The sequence below is a fragment of the Pseudorca crassidens genome, chromosome Y, assembly GCF_039906515.1.
Source record: "Pseudorca crassidens isolate mPseCra1 chromosome Y, mPseCra1.hap1, whole genome shotgun sequence".
Taxonomy (NCBI): Eukaryota; Metazoa; Chordata; class Mammalia; order Artiodactyla; family Delphinidae; genus Pseudorca; species Pseudorca crassidens.
This window is the reverse complement of record NC_090318.1, coordinates 9,577,300-9,600,151: the sequence shown is the minus strand read 5'-3', so window position 1 is coordinate 9,600,151 and position 22,852 is coordinate 9,577,300. Positions and strand designations below refer to the sequence as shown.

General features: G+C 35.5%; 1 protein-coding gene across 5 annotated transcripts in view; it reads left to right on the top strand.

Moving 5' to 3' along the window:
- The window catches only part of LOC137217862 (lysine-specific demethylase 6A-like), a 163,793-nt gene that overhangs the window by 58,801 nt on the left and 82,140 nt on the right, over nt 1-22,852 (top strand). For 4 of the 5 annotated variants that reach the window (XM_067724852.1, XM_067724853.1, XM_067724851.1 and 1 more), the window contains exons 5-8: nt 5,577-5,635; nt 8,038-8,158; nt 17,330-17,384; nt 19,888-19,922. In XM_067724852.1, coding sequence (XP_067580953.1) covers nt 5,577-5,635; nt 8,038-8,158; nt 17,330-17,384; nt 19,888-19,922 — 270 coding nt within the window. The remainder of the gene's footprint in view (nt 1-5,576; nt 5,636-8,037; nt 8,159-17,329; nt 17,385-19,887; nt 19,923-22,852) is intronic. The other variant, XM_067724855.1, reaches the window with a different exon arrangement.

The window sequence follows — 22,852 nt, the reverse complement described above, 5'->3', positions numbered from 1 at the left end:
TGCTCAGGCGCCATCCTAAGTGGCTTGTAAGATGGGTGACACATCTTCCTAAATGTTGTGGTTAGAATTCCTGATTAGATGAGACTAGGGCTGTACTGAGCAGTAAGTGGAACTATGAATCTGCCTTTCTGCTCAGACAGGGCTGGTATGGCTTGCTGGCTAGGGACTTTAATCAGAACTGTGCACCAAGTGCCTTGGCCAGTTGGAGCCACCAGCTTTTTCTAGTAGTGCACAGTTACTTGCTGGCCTCTTTGCTCAAGTGCTGTTGTAAGTACTGTTGTAGGATGGGCTGTGCAGTTTCCCAGATTACGTGGTTGGGTTTGCTGATGGTTGGGGCTTGGGGACAGAGCAGGGCATACTGTGAATTAGCCATGCCTCAGCTAGGTGGTAAAAAAAGTCTTCAAAGCTGGCAATGTAATTGTTTGGGGTCCTGAATCAGGCATAACTGTGAGCTGAGTTCACTCTTCAAGTGTGGCCATTGGAGTGGCTCTGCAAAATAAGAGTCTTTTTCTGGGCTCTCTGCTTAACACCCCTACAAGGGAAACTTGTTCTATCACGATTTGAGTGCTATTAAGCCCTATCCCTCAGTCATATTCTGATCCCCGCTGGTTAAGCAGTGCATAGTCTTCTTGCCATCCCCATGAGGCAAGACTTCAGTGCATGCTCTGGATGTCACTCATAATGCTGGGGGAGCTGGATATCCACCTTGGACTCTCCTTTGCCCACTGGAGGGACCATAGGCCTGATAGATCCCTCTTGGTGTGTTGCTGTGCTAGTTTGGGAGAGGGGCAGTGTAGTCAGAGTATAGCTGGTCCTCTTACCCTTCTAAGACATCCTCTTGGTGTTTGAGGTCCAGGGATGTGTGTCAGTCTTAGCCCCATGTTCTGCGATTTTCATAGTGTTGTCCAGAGTATTTGTTAGTTGGTCTTCTAGTGAGGGGGACTGAAGTTGGGAACAACCTGTGTTGCCATCTTGGTGATGTCACCTCAGCACCACTTACTGTTACCCTTAGTGACCTGCTAGCAAATTTAGCTTCCTTTCCCCATGACCTTATGCTTTCCTGGGAAAGAGATGAGGTGTTAGTTTCAAAGGGAGGAATGCTTTCACCAGTAGACACACCAATGATTCCATTAAACTGAAAGCTGAAAGTTAGTGCTTCCTGGTAATTTGGACTCCTTATGCCTCAATTGGAATCAACAGGCAAAGAAAAGAGTTTCTTTTCTGGCTGTGGTGATTCATTCTGACAAGTAGAAAGGGGAAATTGGACTACTGTTGCATAATGGCCATAAGGTAGAGGGACTGCACAATGGCCATACAGGAAATTCCTCAGGGCATCTCTTAGTACTACTGCTCCTTGTAATTAAGGTCACTGGGAAACTGAAAAACAATCCAGACAGAAGTAGTAAATACACCCTTCAGGAATGAAGGTTTGTATCACCAGGTAAACAATTATGACCAATTAAAGAACTTGCTCATCAATTCCTTTACAAGTCACCCCACCTCCCCTCCTGCCCTGATCTTTCTCTCATATCATGAAGTTCTGTTTTTCTGGAGATCTCTTAAGTATGACAGTATTTTACCCTTTCAAGTGTAATGTACAAATCTTATTCCAATATAACTTAATTTTACTCTTTTTAAAAATGTCTTTGTTTTCATTGTATCTACATATTAGCAGACAATTTCATAGGTTTTCCTTGCCACCATCATACATATTGTATGAAGAACTGAAGTTCAATGGTTGTAATTATGGAGTTTGGCAAAGTTTTTTTAATGGACTTGACTAAATTTTAGGTTTAACTGGCCACATTTCATTTCTGTCAGGTACTCTTCTTTTTCAAAAATTAACTTTTGGCTGCGTTGGGTCTTCACTGCTGTGCGTGGACTTTAGTTGCAGCGAGTGAGGGCTACTCTTCGTTGCGGTGCGCAGGCTTCTCATTGCAGTGGCTTCTTTTCTTGTGGAGCATGGACTCCAGGCACGCAGTCTTCACTAGTTGTCTCACGTGGGATCAGTAGTTGTGGCTCATGAGGGCTAGAGCACAGGCTCGGTAGTTGTGGCGCATGGGCTTAGTTGCTCCATGGCATGTGGGATCCTCCCGGACCAGGGCTCGAACCCGTGCCTCCTGCATTGGCAGGTGGATTCTTAACCACTGCGCCACCAGGGAAGTCCCCTCTTCATCTTCCTCTTCTTCTTCTTTTCTCCTTCTCCTTCTCCTTCTCCTTTCTTCTTCTTCTTCTTTTTTTGCGGTATGTGGGCCTCTCACTGTTGTGGCCTCTCCCGTTGCGGAGCACAGGCTCCAGACGCGCAGGCTCAGCGACCATGGCTCACGGACCCAGCCACTCCACAGCACTTGGGATCCTCCCAGACCGGGACACTAACCCATGTCCACTGCATCAGCAGGCAGACTCTCAACCACTGCCCCACCAGGGAAGACCTTCTTTTTTTTTTAATAAACTTGTAAAAATATAAAAACTGTTGTTAGCCCTGCAGCTATGCATTAAAAAGACCGTGAGTTCGGTTTGGATGCTGTACCATTGTTTCCTGATCTTTGCTACAGTATATATACTTACAAATACATCATTGATTTCCCTTTTCTTTGAAAAGTTAGCCAATTTCCTTGGTGTCTTTCTCTTTTTCCTTAAGAAATTTGTTATTTTATCTTGAGAGTAGGTGTGCCACAGGTAGTACTTGTGTGCTTGTGTAATAGACACTTCCTTGTTCACAGAGATCCCAAGGGATACATAATTGTAAAACTCCATTGATTCTCAGAGCTGGGTGGTCCTTGGAGTGGCAGCCTTAAAAACTGGGGCACTAGATGTGTGGTCCAGACGCTTTGTTTTCACTTCCCAGGTAGAAGCTTGGAGTTGGAGGTTATCTCAGGATTTTAAGAGGGGGTATGGTGGGAGTGGGGCTTATTGCGGGAGTGTGTCTTAGCCTTTCCCACCCATTTCAGTATTTTCCATTGCCCAGTGTGTAGGAGATGCTCAGTTTGTGGATTTCGCTCATGGAGTTAATCCATGTGGTTTTATATGTGCTCTGATGCTAACAGTAGGATAAGCCAGCAGCCCTCCTATCCCTTCATCTTGGTGACATTCAGCCACTTTTTTTTTTTCTCTTCTAGCTGAGCCGTGTATCTTGCAGGTTCTTAGCTCTAGTTTGAATTGGGATTTGAATCTGGGCCTTTGGGATTGAATTGGGGCCTTTGGCAGTGAAAGCACAGAGTCCCAGGCATGTTCCCCGACCCTCGCCCCGTTAATACACATTGTATATAGGTTGATGAATCTGGGCCTTTGGCAGTGAAAGCACAGAGTCCCAGCCATGTTCCCCGCCCCTCGCCCCGTTAATACACATTGTATATAGGTTGATGGTAAACCACATGAAACCATAATTTCTTTTTTTTTTTAAGGCATTTTAAAAAAACATTTTTTTATTTAATTTTGGCTGTGTTGGATCTTTGTTGCTGAGCACGGGCTTTCTCTAGTTGCGGTGAGCGGAGGCTACTCTTCGTTGTGATGTGCGGGCTTCTCATTGAGGCGGCTTCTCTTGTTGCGGAGCACGGGCTCTAGGCGCGATCGCGCTCAGAAGTTGTGGCGCACGGGCTCTAGATTACAGGCTCAGTGGTTGTGGCACACAGGCTTAGTAGCTCCGCGGCATGTGGGATCTTCCTGGAACAGGGCTTGAACCCGTGTCCCCTGCATTGGCAGGTGGTCTTAACCACGTGCCACCAGGGAAGTCCTATAATTTATTAATTAGGGTTTGTGATAGACACTGACACAGACTAGGCATATTTCAGAGATATTAGGGGTTCACCCAGACCACTGCAAGCAAGCAGTAAATTGAGTCACACTAATTCTTTTGTTTCCTAATGCTTAAAAAAAGTTGAATTTACACTGTACTGTAGTCTTATTGAGTATGCAGTAACATTATGTCTAAAAAGACAATGTACATACCTTTATTTAAAAATACTTACACTGTAAATCAACTGTACTTCAATAAAAATAAAATAAATCAATTCAGTGTAGCGAAAAATAAAATCAAATAAAGGTAAATAGTTTAACAGTAAAATAAAAAAAAATAAAATACTTAGTTGCTGAAAATGATCTGAGCTTTCAGTGAGTCATAATCCTCTTGTTGGTGGAGGGTCTTACCTTGATGTTGATGGCTGCTAACCAATCAGGGTGACGGTTGCTAAAGTTAGGATGGGTGTGGCAGTTTTTTAAAGTAACTCCACAATGAAGTTTGCAACATTGATTGACTCTTTCCTTTCACAAGGAGTTTCTCAGTAATATGTAATGCTGTTTGATAGCATGATGTTTTACCTACAGTAGAACTTTCAAAATTGCAGTTTTCTCAGACTCTGCCAGTGCTTTATCAACTAAGTTTATGTAATATTCTAAATTCTTTTTTGTTATTTCAGCAGTCTTCACAGCATTTTCACCAGAGTAGTTCCCATCTCAAGAAACAGCATTTTTTGTTCAGGCATAAGGATCAACTTCTCATCTGTTCAAGTTTTATCATGAATGACAACAATTCAGTCACATCTTTAGGCTCTTCTTCTAAATTCTGGTTCTCTTGCTATTTCCAACTCATCTGCAGGTATTTCCTGAACTGAAGCCTTGAACTTCTCAAAGTCATCCATGTGGGTTGGAATCTGTTTCTTCCAAACTCCTGTTAATGTTTTGAGCTCTTTCCATGAACGTTCAATGTTCTTTATGACATCTGGAAAATTTCTCCTTTTCTGTAGGCTGTCTTTTCATGTTTTTAATTGTTTCCTTTGCTTTGTAGAAGTTTTCAAGTTTGACATAGTCCTATTTGTTAACTTCTGATTTTGCTATTTGTGTTTTTTGTGTCATATCCAAAAAACATGGCCAAGACCAAGGTCAGGGAGCTTCTTTTCTGTATTTTCTTCCAGGAAATTTTATGGTATCAGACCTTATGTTTAAATATTTGATCCATTTTGAGTTAACATTTACAAGTAAGATAGGACTACAATTTTAGTATTTTGCATGGGCTTATCCATTTTCCCCAGCATCATTTTTAAAGAGGTGAAGAGTCTGTCCTCTTACAGTTGGGCATTCTTGGCTCCCTATGAAACATTAGTTGACCATAAATGTGGGGGTTTAATTCTGATCTCTTTATTCTGTTCCATTGGTCTATGTGCTAATATTTTTATACCAGTTACCATACTGTTTTTCTTAGTGTAGCTTTGTAGTATATTTTGATGTCAGGAAATGTGATAGCTTCACCTTTGTTCTTCATTCTCTGGATTGCTTTGGCTATTTGGGAACTTTGTGGTTTCACAGAAATTGTAGGAGTTAAAAGTTATTTTCATTGTGGGCTTGATTAAAATGAACTGATAATATTTCTCCAAGTTGTTTGGCCTCTGCATTTCGTGTTGGCTCATGACTTCATTGTTTCTTTTAATCATATTGTAAGATAGGATAGAATTTTTAGAACTAAAGAACATTTTATGTATTATGTTTCTACTTAATAACATAAAGTAGACATAAAAGCTTTTAAATGGCGCTTTTTTTTTTTTTTTTTTTTTTTTTTTTTTTTTTTTTTTTTTTTTAAACAGAATGCTGCCTTTTTATATGGCCTTGGTTTGGTTTACTTCTATTTCAATGCATTTCACTGGTAAGTTGACTTACATCAGATGTTTTCCCACTGTGTGTGTGTGTGTGTGTGTGTGTATGTGTATGTAGGAGAAACACATAAAATATTTAAATGTCAGTAAACACTCATTTCATTAGTTGTGTATTACCTTTGTAGGTTCAAATCAAGTTCAGCCCTCATTCCCTCCACTCAGCACATTTGCAAACACCTCTCAGTAACTAGTAACTTGATTATAAACTCTCAATTTCCCACAATAGGAATAATGATACCTCCTTCAGTGTTGAGGATTAACAATGATAGTAATGTGTAAGATTTTGTATAAACAGTAAAGTATAGGAAACTTTTTTGGTCTTGTCCTTTTTTTTTCCATTTGAGTGCTATGAGAATTCAAAGGAAAGCGAGTGAGTACACCACCAGTGTTTGCAGCCATGTCCTGTAGGTCATTCTGAATGTTAATAGAGTCCTTAAGTATCCACTGACCAGTATTTGATATGGTTTCCCAAATGTGAATGAATATTCAGCTTTTAGTTGTATGACTTTTCGTGTATATTATTTTTCTTACTCCTTGGCTTTTTGGGAAGTTGTTTATGCCATGTTCAGAAGTACTGCATTGTTTGTTACATGAACTTGTAGGTTATACATGTTACAGCTTCATTTTATGAACTGTGTATTTCTTTGAGAGATTTTAAACTTAAGTCAACTTACCTTTTGTCTTGAATGAGGACAATTTTAAGGTCCCTGTGAATTTCCTAAAAATCCTATTCACAGAACTCACTATTCTGAACTTTTAGAACTAGAAAAGGTCTTAGATATCATTTTGTTTTAATTTTAAAATTTTGTTGATGGGGGAAATAAGATGTGTTCATTTTTAGTGTTATGTGAACTATTTAGTAGTGGAAGCAGGCCTCATGTTCAGGACTGCAGTCTAATAATTTAAATCACATTCCATACTTAGAGAAAAGAAAGATTTTCTTTCTTCTTTTTTTTTTTGAATGAAACTATCACTGGCATTGGGTCATGGACTTGTGATCACTTACAAATGGGAAGAGGACAGATGGTTACCGAAACCAGTAATAGGAGTTATAAAGTTTGTAGGGAGATGTATTTAGAAATAAGGTTATAAGTTTTTCTAAATGGAATAATTTATTGTACTTTGCCTTATGTCAAGATGGAAAAGTGGATATTTAAAAATCATTATTTGCAGTTGTTGTGCAAATAGATACAGTCATTTCAGCTAGCCAGAACAAATTTAGGTGAAATCCAATATAAGGCTGGGAACAAAGAACTATACATTTTAGATACAGAGAAGTGTGACTAATATTGAACAGTTTTCATGTAGTTATAACTTTTGAGCCCCCTTAGATTGAAGGTAGGAATGTGAAATCAGGAAGGAGATAAGTCTATAGATTGAAAATATTAATTGCTTGATATGTGTGTGACAGTGTTGAGTTAGTTGTGTGAAAGATGATTTTAAATTTTAATAACTCATCTGTAAATGATATGTCTATATTTCCCAGAGAAAATCTTCCTTTCAGAATAGTTGTTTTGCAGTAAATGTGTGTATAACCACAGCATTTGACAAGTAGGATCTTAACTGAAGTAACTTACTAAAGACATGTGGTGTGTTGCTTGGTACTAAATTGTGATATGACTGTTATCTGCATCTTTCTATAATAAAAAGAGAATTGACTTTGGAAACACTTACAGTCCTAAATAGTGGCCTCTGAGGTTTTTACAGTATAGAATAATTGAAATTCAAAATAGACTTTTTTTCTTTTTTTTCTGTCTCTTCCAAGCACTTAAATATATTCAGAGTATATCCAGCGTATCTGGATTTTCTCCACTGATAATAAGGACCTGTTAAAAAGACAATAATCAAGACAGAATAGAATTAGGACAAAAGTAGGCAAATGAAGGCAGAAGTAGATTAGAGAAGTCAGAAGCAGTCCTGTAAACACGGGTCCTTGATTTATGATAGAGGTGGCACTGCTTTCTGTACAGTAGGAATCCCATATGGAAAAGATAAATATTAACCCCTATCTGAATCACGTCATACTTAAAATAGGTTCCAAGCTGAATGTAAACCAAAATGTGGTAGGTAAGAGTAAGGCTTCTAACAGTGGATTTATAGGGAGCAGTAGAGAACCAAGGTTAACACTCTTACCTTTTTGCCATTTTTAAAAGCTTTCTTACTGTCTTCTCTAAGTTGATTCAGAGAATTTTATATTGTTTATTTACATTGAAAATACTACTAAATATTTAAATATTGCCAAATAATTTGAGGAAGTTAAAGTTACCTTTTTACATTCATAGTGTTTTTATAAAGTTATAATTTGTTTTAAAGTCGTATACCCATTGTATTTTTTGTACTTCCAAAGCACATACAGTTAATCTTACCGTTTCTTATGTCTGTATTCTTCAAGGGCAATTAAAGCATTTCAAGAGGTGCTTTATGTTGATCCCAGCTTTTGTCGAGCCAAGGAAATTCATTTACGACTTGGGCTTATGTTCAAAGTGAACACAGACTATGAATCTAGTTTAAAGGTAGGTGGTTGGGGCTTTTCCTTGATATACACTATTTCGTATGTGTGTGTGAGTGTAGAGTGTGGGGTTAAATGTTAAGAGTATAGAGAAATACTGGAAGTTATATTACTGCTATTGAATGAATTTAGGATATGAACTTAAAAAGGAAAAAAGGATTGGATTTCGGGGTACAAGACAGACATGGTGCTAAGATACGCAGAAGAACTTTTAAGTGCTTTAGATTTTTGTTTTTGGTTTGTCTTTTAACAAAATATAAATATTGATGTTTGTGATAAGGAGACACTGGAGGTTTTTATTTCATTTTTGAGTATGTAAAACACTCTCCAATATGTGACTGGCACTGTAGAGATGAAGAGGTGGTTAGTGATGCTATATCTGTGATCTGATTATTGACTGTTCTTTCCTGTGGGTCTGATTAGAAATCTGCCAGTTTTTAATAGCATGGTATGTGTCATGGCAAAATTATTTAATAGATTTGTTATCTTTTAAGGTTTGTGGTCTGCTAGTTGGTGAACATAAACATCATTGGAAAAGAATGGTACATTATTGTTAAATACTTTGCTTCTAATGGAAATTTGATTTGTCAGTACTTAACATTTTTTCGAGTTTCTGGGTTTGTGCTATCATTTTATGTTTTCCAAGGGTTTTTAATGAGAATGGGACTTCCCTATATATCAGAAGCATTGTTCTTTGAAAGAATTCAAGTTTCTGGAGAAAAAAGGTTTTGAGAATTTATGACTGTTTAGAATGTTTGCTCTTTTCCTTATAGATGTGAATTGTAGAGTATATTGATTACAGAGGTGGTGTACATATGTGTGTGTCACATACTCTGAACTCTTTAACAAGGAAAATGCTAAATAAAGTCTACTTAAAAACTGATGTGATTGCAGGTCCCCCAAACTGCCAACCTCAAGGTTAGTGATTTGGCAGAGGTCATTGAACTCAGAAAAGTTTTATTTATGGTTATGTTTTATTTACAGTTAAAGAATATAGATAAAATTTTTCAAAGGAGAAAGACACCAAAAACAGAGTCAAAAGTGCAAAAGTTCGCTTGTCCTGTCTCATTGCAGTCATATTGATAGCACTTAATTCTCCCTGAAATGATGTTTAGTTACATGCAGGGAGTGTTCCCAAGCCTTTCCAGGGTTTTGTTCTCTTCCATGAAATATGTATATATGTATAATATTGACGTTTGGTAATATAGAAAGGGAGAGAGCCACCTGACTGACCTTAGTTTTAGTTGCTTAATCACCAGCCACTTTAGACATCAAACTGTAATGTTGTTAGAATGAATTATCTTGATGACCCAAGGTCCTAGGTATACAGAGGTACACTTGCAAGGCAGGATATTCTAAAGGTTTAGAGATTCTCTCTCAGGAGTTGGTCAAGGCTAGAGCTGTTTTCTTTTGAATAGGCAGGGTTTCAACAACCCAGACCGGCTGAGTTAATTCCTTGCTGCACTCTGTATTCGTTCACTTCCTTAATTCTCTTGGGTTTTAAAATATTAAGTGCCTTGGGCTTCCCTGGTGGCTCAGTGGTTGGGGGTCCGCTTGCTGATGCAGGGGACGCGGGTTCGTGCCCTGGTCTGGGAGGATCCCACGTGCCGCTGAGCGGCTGGGCCCGCCAGAGCTGCTGGGCCCGTGAGCCATGGCTGCTGGGCCTGCGTGTCCGGGGCCTGTGCTCCACGGCGGTGGGAGGTCCGCGTACCGCAAAAAAAAAGAAGAATATTAAGTGCCTCAAACTATCTCTGCATTTTATGGGTTTATATAGGAGTGATACTGAGGGCACATAGAAACTCAACCAAGAACATTAAAAACCATTGCAAGTAGACTGTAAAGAATTTAGATCACACGCTGGTCAGAGATCAGTTGTAGCTGAGGAATAAGTCCAGAGTTAAATGAACTTGGTGCAGAGAATGGGATTAGGTTTATCAGTTATTTGTTAAGATTAGAACAGAGTTTATCAAACTGTATACTGTGAGGTGTCAGTGGATTTAAAATGTAAAGAAAGTACAGTTTTGACACCTTGTAGTTTTTTTTTTTTTTTTTTTTTGCGGTACACGGGCCTCTCACTGTTGTGGCCTCTCCCATTGTGGAGCACAGGCTCCGGACGCGCAGGCTCAGCGGCCATGGCTCACGGGCCCAGCCGCTCTGCGGCATGTGGGATCTTCCCGGACCGGGGCACGAACCCGCGTCCCCTGCATCGGCAGGCGGACTCTCAACCACTGCGCCACCTGGGAAGCCCCTGACACTTTGTAGATTTTAACCTCTTTCATTTATACATTCACAGGGTATAAATTAGCCTATCAAAAATGTTAACATGTCATATGGCAGAAAATAAGTTAAATATGGTATAATTTTTTTGTAATGTATTTGTTATATACCAACATTTTAGATGTTTTCTGAAAATATGTTGGAGGGCAAAAGAAAATTGTCAATATGTAATAAAATATCCTTTAATTAGGCAGAGCAGAGTTAGATAACATTCAGTGGTTTGTTGAAAGTGTTTTGGCTTACTCACGCATAATGGAAACAGTGTTGTATCCACTTTTATTTGTTTAGGCTTAGGTAAAGTGTAACAGACCTTCAAATGATGTTGATTTTAGCAAAAAATTTGGGGACGTGCAATTTTCTTTTTCTTTCTTTGTGCCATTTTCCCCCTTATTTTAAACTCTGATAACTCTCTGATTTTGTTGTATGAAAACATAAAGAATGTTAGGATGTTTTTGACATTAATATTTCTTTTTTAATGAAGTATAGTTAATATACAATATTTTATTAGTTTCAGGTGTACACCATAGTGATACAGTATTTTTACAGATTATACTCCATTAAAAGTCATTAAAAGATAATGGCTATAATTCCCTGTGCTGTGCAATATATCCTTGTTGCTTATCTCTTAATCCCACACCCCTAATACGCCGATGCCCCCAGTCTCTCTTCCCAATGGTAACCACTAGTTTGTTTCCTATATCTGTGAGTCTCTTTCTGTTTTGATATGTACATTTGTTTATATAATTTTTTAGATTCTATATGAGGTGATATCATATGGAATTTGTCTTTCTGACTTAACTTCCTTTAGTATGATATAATCCCCAGGTCCATCCATGTTGCTGCAATTGGCATTATTTCATTCTTTTTATGGCTGAGTAATATTCCATTGTATATATATACCACATCTTTTTTATCCATTCATCTGTCGATGGACATTTAGGTTGCTTCCATGTCCTGGCTATTGTAAATAGAGCTGCTCTGAACATTGGTGTGCATATATCTTTTTGAATTAGAGTATTCTCAGGATATATGTCCATGAGTAAGATTGACTGCCTGGGTCATATGGTAGCTCTGTTTTTAGTTTTTTGAAGGAACCTCCGTACAGTGGTTTCACCAGTTTACATTCCCACCAACAGTGTAGGAGAGTTCCCTTTTCTCACATCCTCACCAACACTTGTTATTTGTAGTTTTTTTTTTGTTTTTTTTTTTGTTTTTTTTTTTGTGGTACGCGGACCTCTCACTGCTGTGGCCTCTCCCGCTGGAGAGCGCAGGCTCAGCGGCCATGGCTCACAGGCCCAGTCGCTCCGCGGCATGTGGGATATTCCCGGACCGGGGCACGAACCCGTGTCCTCTGCATCGGCAGGTGGACTCTCAACCACTGCACCACCAGGGAAGCCCTACTTGTAGTTTTTTGATGATAATCATTTTGACAGATGTGAGGTGATACCTTGTTGTTTCAGTTTGCATTTCTCTAATAATTAATGATGATGAGCATATTTTCATGTGCCTGGTAGCCATCTTTATGTCCTCTTTAGGAAAATGTCTGTTCAGGTCTTCTGCCCATTTTTAAATTTTTTTTTTTTTTTTTTAGGGGGATGTTCAGTTATATGAGCTGTTTATATAGTCTGGATATTAACCCCTTGTTGGTCATATTGTTTGCAGATTCCATCCATAGGTTGTCTTCCACCCTATAACCCCTATCTCTGGCACTTAGTAATCTGCTCTTTGTATCTATTAGCTTGATTTTTTTTAAATTATTTTTTAATTGTTTCTTTTTAAAATTCCACATAAAAGTGAGATCCTTTGGTATTTGGCTTTCTATGTCTGATGTATTTCACTTGGCCTAATACCTTCTAAGTGTATGCATGTTGCTGCAGATGGCAAAGTTTCATTCTTTTTTTATGGCTGAGTAATTACACTTATATACATACACTCACATACACACACACATACACTCACATACACACATGCATGCACACCACATCTTCTTTACCCATTCATTTGTTGATGGATACTAGGTCACTTCCATATTTTGGTTATTGTAAATAATGCTGCTGTGAACATTGGGGTACATGTATCTTTTTGAATTAATGACTTTTTTTTGGATATATATCTAGGAGTGGAAATACTGGGTCATATGGTATTTCTGTTTTCAATTCTTTGACGAAACTCCATACTGTTTTTCATAGTGGCTACGCCAGTTTACATTCCCACCAACAGTGCCCAAGCGTTCCCTTTTGTACACATCCTCACTAACATTTGGTATTTGTTGCCTTTTTCATAGAACACATTCTGACAGGTGATACATAATTGTGATTTGGATTTGCATCTCCCTAATGATTCATGATGTACAGTGTCTTTTCATGTGCCTGTTGGCCATGTATGTTTTTAGAAAAGTGTCTGTGCACGTCTTCTATCCAGTTTTTAATCAAACTGAATAGGAGTTTTTTTGCTGTTGAGTTGTATAAGTTCTTTATATATTTTGGATATTAACTGTGTATCGGATACATGATTTGCAACTGTATCCCATTCAGTACACTGCCTTTTAATTTTGTTGATGGTTTTCTTTGCTGTGGAGAGGCTTTTTAATTGGATGTAGTCCCACTTGCTTCTTTTTCACTTTTGTTACCTTTGCTTTTGCTGTCAGGATTTGGTGTCAAGATTTGCAGAATTATTGCTGTTTGAAAATACTTAACATTTTGTGTCGTGTGGGGTTTGAAACAGTAAAAGCGTTAATTTTCCTGCTGCTTTCAAAAGTTTGTGGACTTTTTTTTGTTTTAGGATCTTGAATACTGAGATAATGTAGGCTGGGCAATTCGAATTATACAAATCTCTCTAAAAAAAAAAACAAAAAAAAACAAATCTCTCTGCTTTTTTGAGAGTTTTAGTATAATAGTAATACTGAAATACTGTCATCTTGGAAATGTATTTCTTTTAAGGTCAGTTTATTTCCTTTGATGACTCATTTAGGAAAGGTCTGTTTTCTCACATAACATTTTAATGTGTTTTCAAGGTCAGTTAGACTTAAAAATGTACTACAATACAAAGTGGGACTGTTACGCTGCTCTTTCTGTTAGCGGAAAGCTGTTATTAAATATATATTTTTTTAAATAATATACATATACATATATTTTTTTTCGGTACGCGGGCCTCTCACTGCTGTGGCCTCTCCCATTGTGGAGCACACGCTCCAGACACGCAGGCTCAGCGGCCATGGCTCACGGGCCCAGCCGCTCCACGGCATGTGGGATCTGCCCGGACTGGGGCATGAACCCATGTCCCCTGCATCAGCAGGCGGACTCTCAACCACTGTGCCACCAGGGAAGCCCTAAATAATATACATATTTTAAAATAGTTTTGTCTTGGCTTTCATAGCACAATAAGGATATGTATTTGGCTTTGCAGAATAGATGAAAATTAAAGCAGTTTTCAGTGTTCAAATGTTAGATATTCCTGAGTAAAAAAGGTTTTTTCCCCCAGTTTTGGTTGTATTATTAACTTAAAATTTTCAGATCATAGTAAATTTTCATGCAATTAAAAAAAAAAGCTGTAGAGTCACAGATCTAGAAAACAAACCTATGGTTACCAAGGGGGAAGGGAGAAAGGGATGGATTGGGAGATTGGGATTGACATATACATAATACTATGAATAAAATAGGTAACTAATAAGGACCAACTGTATAGCACAGGGAACTCTACGCAGTACTTTGTAATGGCGTATATGGGAAAATAATTTAAAACAGAATGGATATATGTATATGTATAACTGATTAATTTTGCTGTATACCTGAAACTAACACAACATTGTAAATCAGCTATACTCCAATAAAACAAACAAACAAAAAAAGTACAAGGAATTCACATATACCCATCAATTTCATTCAGTGGTAATATTTTTCATAACTATATCTTATTACAACCAGGATTGGACATTGATAAAGTCGAAAACTGTTGTTTTTTGTAGCATTGTATCCTCTGTATCATTGTGTTTATTTTTGACTCTATGTCTATAGAAAGAATAATGCATTTGTTATTTAAGGGTCATATGCATTTTAATAAGTTAATCCATTTCAGAATATGTTTTAAATAAGTTTTTAAAATGTACTTCATATAGACTAGCATAAATTTTTTCTAGTGTTGTTTTTTAATTATTTTATTGTGCAGAAATACACACTACATGATACTGTTTTCAACATTCAACTGTATCAGTGAAAATATACAATTTAGTGGCATTGATAATATTCACAGTGTTGTATAACCATCATCACTATCCATTCCCCAGAATTTTCAGTAACTCATGTAAATACTTCTGTTCACATTAAACAATAATTTCCATTCCTTTTTCCCCTCTAGCTTCTGATACCCTTCTGTTCTAATTTCTGTTTCTATGAACTTGACAGTTTTAGGTACCTGATACAAATGGAATCATATGTTATTGTGTCTGGCTTACTGCACTTAGCTTAATGTTTCCAGGATTCATCCATGTTCTAGCATATATAGGGCTTCCTTTTTATGGCAAATAATATTCAATTGTATGTATATAACAAAATTTTTTCATTTATTCATCTGTTGATGGACTTTCAGATTTTTCTATATTTTGGCAGTTGTGAAGAATACTGCTATGAACACTCACGTATGAGTGTTTTTTGAACTCTTTTTTTGACTCTGTTTTTTCAGTTCTTTTGGAAATATACCTAGAAATCTAATTGCTGAATTGTATCATGTATTTAACTTTGTGAGGATTGCTATACTTTTCACACTGCCTGCACATTTTACATTCTTATCAGCAATGCACTAGGATTCCAGAATATCTGCCTCCTTGCCAAAACCTCTTTTCCATTTCTTAAAAAAGTAATGACCATCCTAATGGAAGTGAATTGATATTACCTTTGTTTTTCTCACTTGCATCTTTTCCTGTGCATTTGTCTTCTTTGGAGAAATGTACACCAAAGTCCTTTGCCCACATTTGAATTCCATTCTTTGATTTCTTCTTGTTGAGTTATAGGTGTCTTTATATACTCTGGATATTAATTCCTTATGAGAGCCATAATTTCAAATATTTTCTCCCAGTAAGTGTCTTTTGATGCATAAAAGTTTTTAATTTTTAAGAATCCTAGTCTTTTTTCTTTTGTTGCCTGTGCCTTTGGTGTCCAAGAAATCATTGCCAAAACCTTTGTCATGAAAATCTTTTCCTGTATTTTCTTCTAAGAGTTTTATAGTTTAATTCTTCATGTTTATATGGAAGATAACAGTCTACCTTCATTATTTTCCACGTGGCTATTTCACAGCTACCATTTGTTGAAAAGGTTGTCCTGTGTATGGTGTGTGAGCATAATAGACTGTGTGTACCACCTACAGTGTTCTTTCCAGTTATTCTTTTTATAGCCATTCTTTTGTTACAGTGATAGCAAGGATTAATTTTGTTGTTAGTTACAGCTAGTTGAGGAAGCATAGTTATGTACTCAATCATTCCACATTGTTTAGACTACATGTCCAACTTGGCATTTTAAGTGTCAGTATGTCTGTCACAAGTTTAGATGTATGAATTGTAGATAGGAATGACATTTATGTAGTTGATTGTTTAATGACTTGTCCTTTGGTTACTTAATGGTATTATAGTTGATTATTTTAATTTTTGAATAATTAATGGAGACTGAAAATTGAATGTACATTTGTGGGAATAGTTTGTAGAATAGTTGATGGGGACTTGCTTATTCCCCTTTCATTTAAGTTAAAAAAATTTATTATCTGTTTTCTCTGCTTAAGTAGTTTATAACTCTGACATTTATATTGATAATTAATAGAGGTCCTTTGTTATTCAGTGTTTTTCAGTGACAGCTAGTGTTTTCATGTTTTAATGTTATCTGTGTTTTTAGTAATAAGTCTCTGTAGACAGACACATGAGTTATTAAATATAATGTCTAATATATATATTAATTATACATTATGTTTTCTATTTACTGTCATATTAACTAATACTGGTTAGTAACTAATTTCCTAGTAATGATCTATTAGTTTTTATATATAAATATATAACATCTATGTATAGACAGTTATATATATTTACATTCTGCATACACTTATTTGATATACGTAGGATGTTTTAATATTTCATGAATGATTCTACATGCTTCACACACAATTTACATACCTTTTAAAAGAACCAACTATATTTCAGAGATGAATTTCAACATGGGTTATGGTTTTTAAATATCTTGAAATATAGTGCTAGAAAGGGCACTATAGAAGAAGGAATATAAGCCTATATGACTTATTCTTTAGGAGATATATAATAGTATTGTTTCATTTCTAAAGTCCAGATCTCATTTTAAGATAATCACTGATGTTTTAAAAGATACCATTGGGTTTTACAGATTTTTTTGTTAACATCTTTATTGGAGTATAATTGCTTTACAATGGTGTGTTTCTGCTTTATAACAAAGTGAATCAGTTATACATATACATATGTTCCCATATATCTTCCCTCTTGCGTCTCCCTCCCTCCCCTTTATAGATTTTTGTATGGTGAATTGAAACGCGTCTAGTTTAAACATTTCTATAACTTAATCTTTTTCTTTACTTTAATACTGAAATATTCTCCTTTTTTTAACCTAATAAAAATAGACACAGGGTAAGTAGGTAAAGTACTAAGTTTTAGTAATAGTAGTAGCTTTCCCCCCACATCCTCCCTTCTTAACTATCCTATGGAAATACTTTGATAACACTTTGTTTCCACAATAGATTTTGAATTATAGTAATTTTGTTTGGTTGGCTATTATGTTTTAGTTATATAACATGGTTTCATTATACATGTTAGACTGATAAAGACTAAAATATAAAAGTTGACTTTATGCATCTCTAAATTTAGCACAGTAATGTCTTCACTTTTTTCTTACAGCATTTTCAGTTAGCTTTGATTGACTCTAATCCCTGTACTTTGTCCAGTGTTGAAAGTAAGTATTTCCACATACAATAGTTTTTTGTCTTTTTGAGGAACAGAATATCCATGAAACGTTTCAAATTACGACCATGAATACCTTTTCAGATACTCTATATCTTTGTTTATGTTGGTTTTTGAGAAAAAGAATGGGAGAACACAAGCCTGATTCAGAGGCTTTAAGATAGTTGATCAGCATAATCACTTGATAACTGTAGAAATCCCTGGTTTCTCACAGAGCACTAACATATAGTGATTGCTTACCTTTTGCTAGGTATTATTGGTGGCAGCCATTACTATCTTGTAGTGTCTGTTTTTAACCCATAACTTATTTCTCTTGTTTCTTTTAATGTCTTTGAGACTTTACATATTCCACAGGCCATGACTGGTCTTTGAACCTCTTAACCTGTGCTTATGAAATTGGGAAGATCAGAGTATTCAAAGTAAAGTTAAAAAAAAGAATGGAAAATGTATTTTTGTTTATGAGTAACTTACACATGTACAGTCTTCATTGTTTATACATACTGTTTTTCAAGCTAGAAAGAGATATGTATCCAATTAATATTTTTGAAAACAATTAGATGATATAAAACTTTCATTATATGATTGTCCTTCATGATAGCATGTATTCTTAATATTCTGAAAATAACATTTCTAATAAAGTTTAAATTTCAAGACCTTTTTGGCAATGTTGCTAGTATTTTAGTCCATATGTTTGAAAATCTCCATGTTGAGTATTTTCCTAGTTGTATATTTATGGCCCTCTTTCAAATTATATTTAAGAATGGAATAGGAGATTTTCACTTTTTGAAAGATGACACTGTCACCTTATGGGATTGTGAGGCCAGAGACATGGGACCCGAGACTGAATTGGTAGGAAGTTCACATGGTGTTAGGGTGCCAGTTAGATAGTCTTTTCTTTCTTGTTACTTATTAGATGGATATGTAGATGAGAAAAATAGGATTTAGGTTCCCTAACTTTCTCCTTATTTCTGTCAAATAATGGAGATGAAATTTCTATTAACTGGATTTGAGGTTATGTTGGGAAAGGGCAGTGAAGAGGAAGAAAATCACTTAACCTATTAAATAAAGAGGTTGTTTTTATATATGAGACTAGAAAAAATGTGTGAATTGTATTTTGTTTATTTAGTTATTATCTTGTGATAGAATTTTCCTTTTCTCTGAAGATGATGTTTTTAATCATAGGAGGTTTGTTAACTTGTAATGTGTAAATACTTTGGGAGAGCAGTGCCTTTGTACCCAAAATTTATTTGATTTTAGAGTTAATTACAAAATTTTAGGATAATTTTTCTCTGTTATGTGCAGGAAATTATGGATATCTAGTGCAGTGTTTGCTAATCTGGATGTGGAGAAGTTATTAGAAAGCTAGGGAGTTTATTAAAGGAGACAGCTTTTCAGGCCTTTATACCACAGGATCACTAAATCACAGTTTTTAAGAGCTGAGCTTAAGAATTGGTAGTTTTTTAATGCTTCCTAAAGAGAATATAATCTTCAGGGCCATTTGCTGAAAGAGAATGAAAGATAAGGATGGGGTGGGAGGACGAGGAAAGGACATGAAAATAAACATCTTGTTACTTATGAGAATTTCATGATTCCTTTAAGACATTTCTGGAAAGTATTCCACATTTTATGTTCTCTGTAAAATTTTGAAAGCTTCTTCTAGTTACAGCCTAAAACAAAACATGAAAAGAGATTTGTTATTGACACATAAACCCCATAGAATTTAAATAGCTAGAATTTAGTTGTAATTATTGTAATTTTGTTTTATTGATCCTTACGGTTTTCATTGAATCTTTCATGTTCTAGTAATTGCAAACTGAGTAACAGGAAGAGCTTGGGGGGGAAAAAAGAAGGAGCAAATGTGTTATATACCTTTATCTGATTTATCATATATACTTAGTTTATAATTTTGCTTTTTAGGTGGTACGACTTTTTTCTTCTTTAAGTAAAAGTCACTAAATTCTGAATATCCAGAACAAAGTCATTTCTTGTGTGTGCTTTTACTAATACTGTTTCGATCTATGACTTTAAAAAAAATGCTTAAATAGATTTATTCTGAAGAAAAACGCATATGTTTAAAAACATGTCTTTATTTAATAGCTTTACTATATTTTTAAGGTGAACATTTTGAGTATCGTGTTTTAGGATATATACATTTGAAAGGCTATGTTTATTTAATATTGCTGATTTAAATTTAGTATACTTATTTACTGTTGATGTTTAATGTTTTTAATGTATTTTAATGTGTTTTCTTAGAATTAAAAATAAGTGGATTAAATTTTTATTTAATAATGGCTTTTAATTATGTTTCCTTAGCATGCCCATGATCTTTATTTGTACATTGTTCTATTAAAAACAAAAGTTGAACTTCTAAATCAAATTTGTGATCCATTGCTTTAGCATTTCTTTATGTTTTAAATGTTGTATAATCCCTGTTTTCATTCATTACTTTAAACTCAGCTGTATTGTAATTAATTCTTTTCCATGATCCTTTGTAGTTCAGTTTCATATTGCCCACTTGTATGAAACCCAGGTAAGTGTTTTAATTTACTATACTGAAAACAAGAACAAAATCCTTATCCATACTTTAAGTGAAATAAAAATTATATAAGACAGTTTCATACTTTACACTTTCATACTTTAAATGAAATAATTATCGATAAATTTTAGTTCAGTTTTGAGTATAAACTCCTGCATATATTTAATATTTTAAACTCATTAAATGTGTTTGAAATTTTAGTTAGTGATAAAACCAAACAAGAGACATGAAGGAATTTGAGGTTTGTATTGAGAATGAGTATAGTTTTGGTAACCATTTTCTACTCACTGTGATTTAATAAATTTCCAAAACACTCTCTGGCTGTACACTAGGAATTGTCAGTTAATGCAGTTTGCCTCTAAATTGAGTCATCTGTGTGGTTTGAAATGACTTTACTTAGGAAGTGTTCTACCATTCTGATGTTAGTATGTGTATTTTTCCAAAATATTTTTGCCTGTTTGAAATAAGATATTGTCTTAGAATAATTGCTTCTGTTTTTCTGTAATACTGAAGCGTCTTTAAAACATCTTATTTGTAACATAAAGGATAGTCACCCTTTAATGGTACTGTCATAACTTCAATATTGGCTTTAAAAACTGTTTCAGTTTAACTTTGTAATATTTTGTGCATAGCATATTTTGTTTGGCTGTTAGATTAAAAACTGTAGTATCATATAAATTTATAATCTGTGATCAGAAATCAGGAAGTTGCTAGGAGGCTGAAAAAAGTACATAGAGTTTATCAATAGTATGAGTAGTTGAACATTTAAGATTGTATTTCAGTTGATTTATAACATGCATTTAATAGCAGCTTTTCAAGGGTGAAAAAGCACTTGTTATGTAGTAAACATTTGTGAGGTCTATTCTTTTGTTTTTAGTCCAAGTATAAATTAATGGGTTGAGGGTAGATACTATGCAAATTTATACCAAACAAGGAAAGATGCTGGCATCTTCCTTTATTCATATTATAAATAGATGTAGTAAGATAGTTTGAGATCATTTAAGTGTCAAGTTCCCAAACCCTGCTTATGGGTTAGACATTTTGGGGAGCTTTAAAAAAATTGACGTCAGGTTTCTATACCCTGTCCATCTTCCCTTACTCCCCAGAAAACACCCGTGAAATTTCCATATTTTCTGAATCAGAGTTGGTATCAAGGTAGGATATTCTGGTAACCTGCTAATTTCTATTTTATAACATGGAATGGCAGCCTTCTTATATCTATTGTTATAGATAAAAATTCTTACCTCCGTCTGAGTCTTTGTTAAGTATAGAGTTTTTATTCATTAAGTGTTTTCTTTTTCCCCCTTAATCTTTTGATGTAGGGAAAGTTATTTTAGGTACATTCAATCTTTTTTTTTTAAATAAATTTATTTATTTTATTTTTGGCTGTGTTGTGTCTTCGTTGCTGCATGCGGGCTTTCTCTAGTTGCGGTGCATGGGCTTCCCATTGCAGTGGCTTCTCTTGCTGTGGAGCACGGGCTCTAGGTGTACGGGCTTCAGTAGTTGCGGCTCACAGGCTCTAGAGCACAGGCTCAGTAGTTGTGGTGCATGGGCTTAGTTGCTCTGCGGCATGTGGGATCTTCCCGGGCCAGGGCTCAAACCCGTGTCCCCTGCATTGGTAGGCAGATTCTTAACCACTGCACCACCAGGGAAGCCTGGTATATTCAATCTTTAGCTGGCCCAACAAATCTGCAGGTTCCTTACTGCAGGTAAGATAAGAATCTGCAATACAGAACCTGGGGATTCACACAGCTGAGGCTACTAAACTGTTATGTAAGGTATCTTGAGTGGATTTTGGTATCCTCGGGTGTCATGGAACCAATCTCCCACAAATACGGAGGGATTACTATGGTATGACCATTTGGTATTTTCGGATGTTAAACTATCTTAATTTCATTGCAGTTTTCAAAGAAGGAAAAGAATAAATATTAAACCCAAGTAATCAATTAAGTTATAGAACTTTCCCATTTGAATTAAAAAAAATTAGATTGTGGTGTTATTAAATTTTATAGTTGATGGCACTTTAATAGAATGAGGGCATGAAATATAAACTGAGATATTCTCAGAAAGGAAAATATGAGTAGTATACTTTCATTTGGTATCTACAAGAATTCTTCATTTCAGTGAATATCATCTTCTTGTTAATCCAAGATAGTTCTCCCATTATAAAAAAAATTCTACTTATAGTTGATTATAGTTTCATAAAATAATTTGAGTAAAATATAATTTTCTATGTAGGTCTTTTTGATTTTTCTAATTTTAACCTATACATAGAAGTTCTTATTTATAAAAACTCTGTCATATTCTTACAGTTTCATCTTCCTGAAAGATGATAATTTTGTTTTCTGAAATTTGATAGGGTTATTATTTACTGTTTTAAAATCATTAATTTATTGAGATGGTTTCTGAGGGTTTTTAAATGAAAACAGAAGTTTACCCTTATTCTGGTATTCTCATGAGTTCTACTGATTTTTTTCAAACTCCTTGTTTTGAAATAATTGCAAATTCACAGGAAGTAGCAAATATGCACAGGAGATACAGTGTACCTTTCACCTCATCTTCTCTTCTTCAAGTGTTTACATCTTCTGTAATTGTAATACAATATTGAGATGGGAAATTGACATTGGCACACTATGTATATATAATTGTATGCTGTTTCATTGTATATGTAGACCGCTGATGAGGGTGAGAGTAGACTACCTGGTATTTGCTGGAGCAGAGAACTTACTGTCTTAAAGTTTTCTGACTTCTTTGGCTGCCACTTTTACTGATCTTTTTTACCTGTATAGATGAGTCTTTTCTTGAAGATTTTGCTCTTTATAGTTGTTGGTATTTCCAAGTATGGCTTCTCCAGAACTTAGTAAGGAATTTAGGAGGCAAAAGAAAACAACAAACCAACGAACAAAAAACAAAATCAAAAAAAC